The 5249-nt window shown below is 45.4% G+C and overlaps 1 protein-coding gene across 1 annotated transcript; it reads left to right on the top strand.

Moving 5' to 3' along the window:
- Nucleotides 1-3829: 3829 nt before the first annotated feature.
- NTF3 (neurotrophin 3) lies at nt 3830-4904 on the top strand. Its single transcript, XM_081084313.1, has one exon. The coding sequence runs from the start codon at nt 3848-3850 to the stop codon at nt 4619-4621; it is 774 nt and encodes a 257-aa protein (XP_080940439.1). The 5' UTR covers nt 3830-3847; the 3' UTR covers nt 4622-4904.
- Nucleotides 4905-5249: the final 345 nt, after the last annotated feature.

Here is a 5249-nt window from a genome sequence, read left to right as displayed (position 1 = left end):
CCCCCGACAACCCCAGGCTCTCTCTGCCAGATTACCACCGAAATCATAGCTCCTCTCCACCACTCTGAACATGACACTCTGAATGCAGTAATCCATGGGCTTTGCCCATCCCTCCTGACCAAAAATGGATTTTTACTCTACCTTTAAACAATTTCCCGAGATGGAACATCTTAGTTCCTATAGCCAAAGCTGGCTTTATGGATGTGCCTGGGTCCCACACTCAGAAAGAGGACCCCGTTGAACTCAGGGTTCAATGCTCTGTTGTTGTCATCTTGAAATTCTTAAGAACTTTATCTCTGAATATGTGTTTTGTAAGTGAAGTGCAATGGAAGAATGGGACATGTGCCTGGAGCCTCCGCACATTGGCGCAAACGCGGTCACACCTCCTGGAGCCACCCTGCCTCTAAATAAGTTTTGCATGACGCCCTGCATATTATGAAACTGGTTTTGCCTTCAGCCACCCTCACTTCTAGCTCTGATTCATGGCACCCAGACCTCCACCTCCATCTTGTGTGCACTGTGGTGTGGACAGCAGGGAGAGGCACAGACAGGAGCAGGGACAAAGGGGCTTCTGACCTCAGAGAAGAGAGGCAGGAGTGGGCAAACTTTTTGACTCGAGGGCCACAATGAGTTCTTAAACTGGACCGGAGGGCCGGAACAAAAGCATGGATGGAGTGTTTGTGTGAACTAACATAAATTCAAAGTAAACATTATTACATAAAAGGGTACGGTCTTTTTTTTTTTTTTTTTTTAGTTTTATTCATTTCAAACGGCCGGATCCGGCCTGCGGGCCATAGTTTGCCCACGGCTGGTCTAGAGAGTAAGCCATGTGATGCCATGAAGGATGCCAAACCTCCCACCATTGTCATTTGGAAAACATGCTGCAGGAAATGCAAAGGAAGTGGCAATTGTTGCTGCTGGGAGCCTCTTAGAAAAGTTAGTTTTTGAACCAGGCAAGGAGGAATGGGTAAAATCTCCACAGAGATGTGATAAAAGTGTGCAAGGTGAGGGGAGCACATATGCACATGGGTTATAAAGCATATCCAAGTACCTTTTGAAGAGTGAATGGGGCTGAGGCATAGAATGTAAGAGCCCAATCATAATATGATGAAAAGGGAGGTTAGGCCCGAAGTGCAAAGGACCCTTCTCTCCCTTGTGTCTCCCCTCTTCTTTAAACTGTGGTTTAGGATTTCCTCTTCTATAAAACAAAGGAATTGGATTAAATGATCTTCTCTTTTTAATACCCTTTAATTCTGTATGGAGACCACCAGCCATAAAGATGCATTCCCAAACCATTGATATCATCTTTCATTCTTCCTATCAACTCACCCTTGTATTGACCTTGTTAATCTATACATTGATGCTTATTCTACCTGGGACCTCCCCCCACTAACCATACTTGATCGATTTCCTTATGAGCAGATATTCTGTGTATTCTGTGTTTATAGTGGCTGGGTTTGAGGGGATTTAATAAAATTTTTGATAAACATTTAGTCTCAAATTATGTTATTGAAGCTTTATTCTGTTTGGGAGTGGGGAGGTGGGAGAAGGGGGTATAATTCTAGTGCAGGGGTGGGGAATGTCTGGCCCTTGGGCTATATAAGACCTGCAAAATCATTTGGTCTGACCCTGCCAAGGCAGTAGGGGTGAGTTAATTAAATGTTTGACCAAATATAGCAGGCTAATTTTTAAATTGATAATTTTATATGGCTCAAGAATGATGTTATAAATATCCAAATGACCCTTGGCAGAAAAAAGGTTCCCCACCCCTGTTCTAGTGGTATGTAGGATATACTTGTATTTTTCAAGTTTCATTTTGTTGGTCCTGCAAGATTGAAGGAAATGTCACTTAGATGCAGAGTGAGAGGGAGATGAGTTGTCCTGTGGGAACCATTTTCCTGGGATAATACAATTCCTAGGGCCAATTCTAGGGTTGGGCAGCAAAGCTAGAATCCTTTGCTCATGCTTTAACCTTGAGGGAGTCAGTTGTCCACAAAGTGGTTCCCATGGAAAAAAGATGGTCTCCTTATCAGAGAGAGGCGGAAATTGGAACAAAGTGCCTGCAACATTGCTTGCTGGCCTTTGGGGACAAGACAACAGTTCTTCAGACAATATGGGAAAAGAGGCTGTGTCTGTAAGTCCTGGGAACAAGTTAGTGTGGACAGGCTCAGTCATGGGTACTGGGTAAGCAGGGTGGCTTTTCTGTTTCTCATGCCACCTTTGTTTATTTCTCTTCTGTTTCTCCTGGATTTAGTAAAGTCTTTCTGAAAGTGCCAAAGGTGAACCAAAGGGAAGGGTTTTATTTTCCATGCTTAGACATAGCTTTATTGAGGAAACAGTATACCCCTGGGGGCCAGCGAGGTGATAGCAATGGTGATTAAAGAATGGATACCTCCCGGTGGGTGGTATGAATCACAGAGTATTAACCTTGGGATTACCCATGCAGCCACCCAGAGAGTCTCTTCCAGGGCCAAGCTTTTGAGAATCAAGGCTTTGCTCTAGTGAGGGAGAGACCAGCAAGGACGGTATCTTGAGATTAGCCCACTAATTCCACATGGACTCAGTGGAAACCTCATGTTGAGGTTCTGCTATGGCAACAGAATGAGTGTGTTGATGGGTTAAAAATGCCATTTAAACAAGGACATAACAGAATTAGAAATCTAACCACTGAGACTTTTTGTAACGAAAACTTTAGTAAACTAAACAAGAACAATTAATCAGCAAGGAAACTTGTAATTCAGGGCAAGTCCGGTTCGTTAATTTCAGCTGGTTGTTGCTGCCTCTCCAGCTTCTGCTGCCGTCTTGTGAATGAAGACAGTCTCTGCGGAGCAGTTGGGTGTCCTGGGGAAGCATGTTCACTGGAGAGCTTGGCAGAGCACCCTGAAACTCAGGCCCTCTCACAGAGTAGGTAGTAGCCCCACATGGTCCTTTACAAGGGGAGAACAGCTCTACCAGGCGTGGCCCAGCCAGGGCTGAGCCCTTCTCTGATGTCACCATACAGAAACAACCACCCCAACCGTAGCAGCAGGGTATTCCTTTGAAAGACTCCAAGGGCTGCATTTGTGTGTGTGGGGGGGGGGGGGGGGAGGGGCGGGGCGGGCGGGCAGTAGAGTTCTGTCTGGAGACATTTGCAAGGCTGCTGTTGCCAATAAAAGGCTATAAATATGCATTTATAATTTTCAGGTTCAACTTCTTCATGATTTGCCAAGGTGGAGTGGGCTATGGTCTTTCCAGGCTCAGGGGATGTCTAAAGAAGTGTCAGGACATCGTCCACACCCAACAGAAGGCTGCAGATAGAGCAGACATCAGATGCAAGTGCAGTGGGGACTGTGTGAATAGCAAAGAGCAGAGACAGAAGGGCTGGCACGCAGTCTCCTCCTGCCTCAGCCTTTGTGCCCTGGGTCCTAGGAAGAAACCTAACCCTTTTAATCTGTAATTCTCTCCAGAAATGTTTTTGGCTCATTTTGTTTTAAAAATATGCTTTGCTCTCTCTCTCCTGCTTATACAACTTGTACACACACACACACACACACACACAGACACACACACACACACAATCTCTTTTCCCATCACACAGCCACAGTGCTAGAAGACAGACTTGAGCTGAAGGTACTTGGAAGTCTAGGAGAAAAAAGTGCTTTAGATTTCCAGGGGTGGGGACTGAGATCTAAGAGCTCTATCTTGGGACTTCAGAGTTTTGTTTGCTCACCTAGAATGGTGGCACCCTGCTCTCTTACCCTCATAGGGACACTCCGGCTCAGGTAGCTGGTCCCAGAATGACATCAGTTACCACAGTCTGCTAGTAACACCTGTGTTTCCTTTTCAGATCTTACAGGTGAACAAGGTGATGTCCATCTTGTTTTATGTGATATTTCTCGCTTATCTCCGTGGCATCCAAGGTAACAACATGGATCAAAGGAGTTTGCCAGAAGATTCACTAAATTCCCTGATTATTAAGCTGATCCAGGCAGATATTTTGAAAAACAAGCTTTCCAAGCAGATGGTGGACGTTAAAGAGAACTACCAGAGCACGCTGCCCAAAGCAGAGGCCCCCCGAGAGCAGGAGCAGGGCGAGCCTGCTAAGTCAGAGTTCCAGCCGATGATTGCAATGGACACAGAATTGCTACGGCAACAGAGACGCTACAACTCCCCCCGGGTCCTGCTGAGTGATAGCACCCCCTTGGAGCCCCCTCCCTTGTATCTCATGGAGGATTATGTGGGCAACCCCGAGGTGGTGAACAGAACATCGCGGCGGAAGAGGTACGCAGAGCACAAGAGTCACCGAGGGGAATACTCCGTGTGTGACAGCGAGAGTCTGTGGGTGACAGACAAGTCATCGGCCATCGACATTCGGGGACACCAGGTCACGGTGCTGGGGGAGATCAAAACCGGCAACTCTCCCGTCAAACAATATTTTTATGAGACGAGATGTAAAGAAGCCAGGCCTGTCAAAAACGGTTGCAGGGGGATTGACGATAAACACTGGAACTCTCAGTGCAAAACGTCCCAAACCTATGTCCGAGCACTGACGTCAGAAAACAATAAGCTCGTAGGCTGGCGATGGATACGGATAGACACCTCCTGTGTGTGTGCCTTGTCGAGAAAGATTGGAAGAACATAGATTGGCATCTCTCCCCATATATAAATTATTACTTTAAATTATATGATATGCATGTAGCATATAAATGTTTATATTGTTTTTATATATTATAAGTTGACCTTTATTTATTAAACTTCAGCAACCCTACAGTATATAAGCTTTTTTTTCTCTCAATAAAATCCGTGTGCTTGCCTTCCCTCAGGCCTCTCCCATCTGTTAAACCTTATTTTGTGACCCAGCTCTCGGGAGCTGCTCTGTAAAATCTGTGTACACCAGTATTTTGCATTCAGTATTGTCAAGGCCATGACTGTCGTTTTAGTAAACTTGTTAAAATCAGATGATGTCAGAGTTGTGTATAGACATAGTCATATCCCGCTCCTGGTATACTTCATGTTTGATTAATTAAAAGAACTGTTTTCACCTCCATTGAAAACGTTACCCAGTAGCTTTGAGACCCATGCTTAATTTAGACGGCAAGTTCACTGTCAATAACTCGCTCTCCTCTCTCTGCTCACCTAGAATGGTGGTATCCTGCTCTCTCTTACCTGCACAGGAATCCACTTCACCAATCAGAATTGTGATCTGCCCCAGTGGTATGGCCCCAGAACAGTAACAGCAAACCTGGCAATTTTAGTTTTGGAAGTTTCTT

This window comes from Myotis nattereri, assembly GCF_964212035.1.
Source record: "Myotis nattereri genome assembly, chromosome: 2".
Lineage (NCBI taxonomy): Eukaryota > Metazoa > Chordata > Mammalia > Chiroptera > Vespertilionidae > Myotis > Myotis nattereri.
Note: the sequence above shows the minus strand (reverse complement) of the source record. Positions and strands in the feature narration are given on the sequence as shown.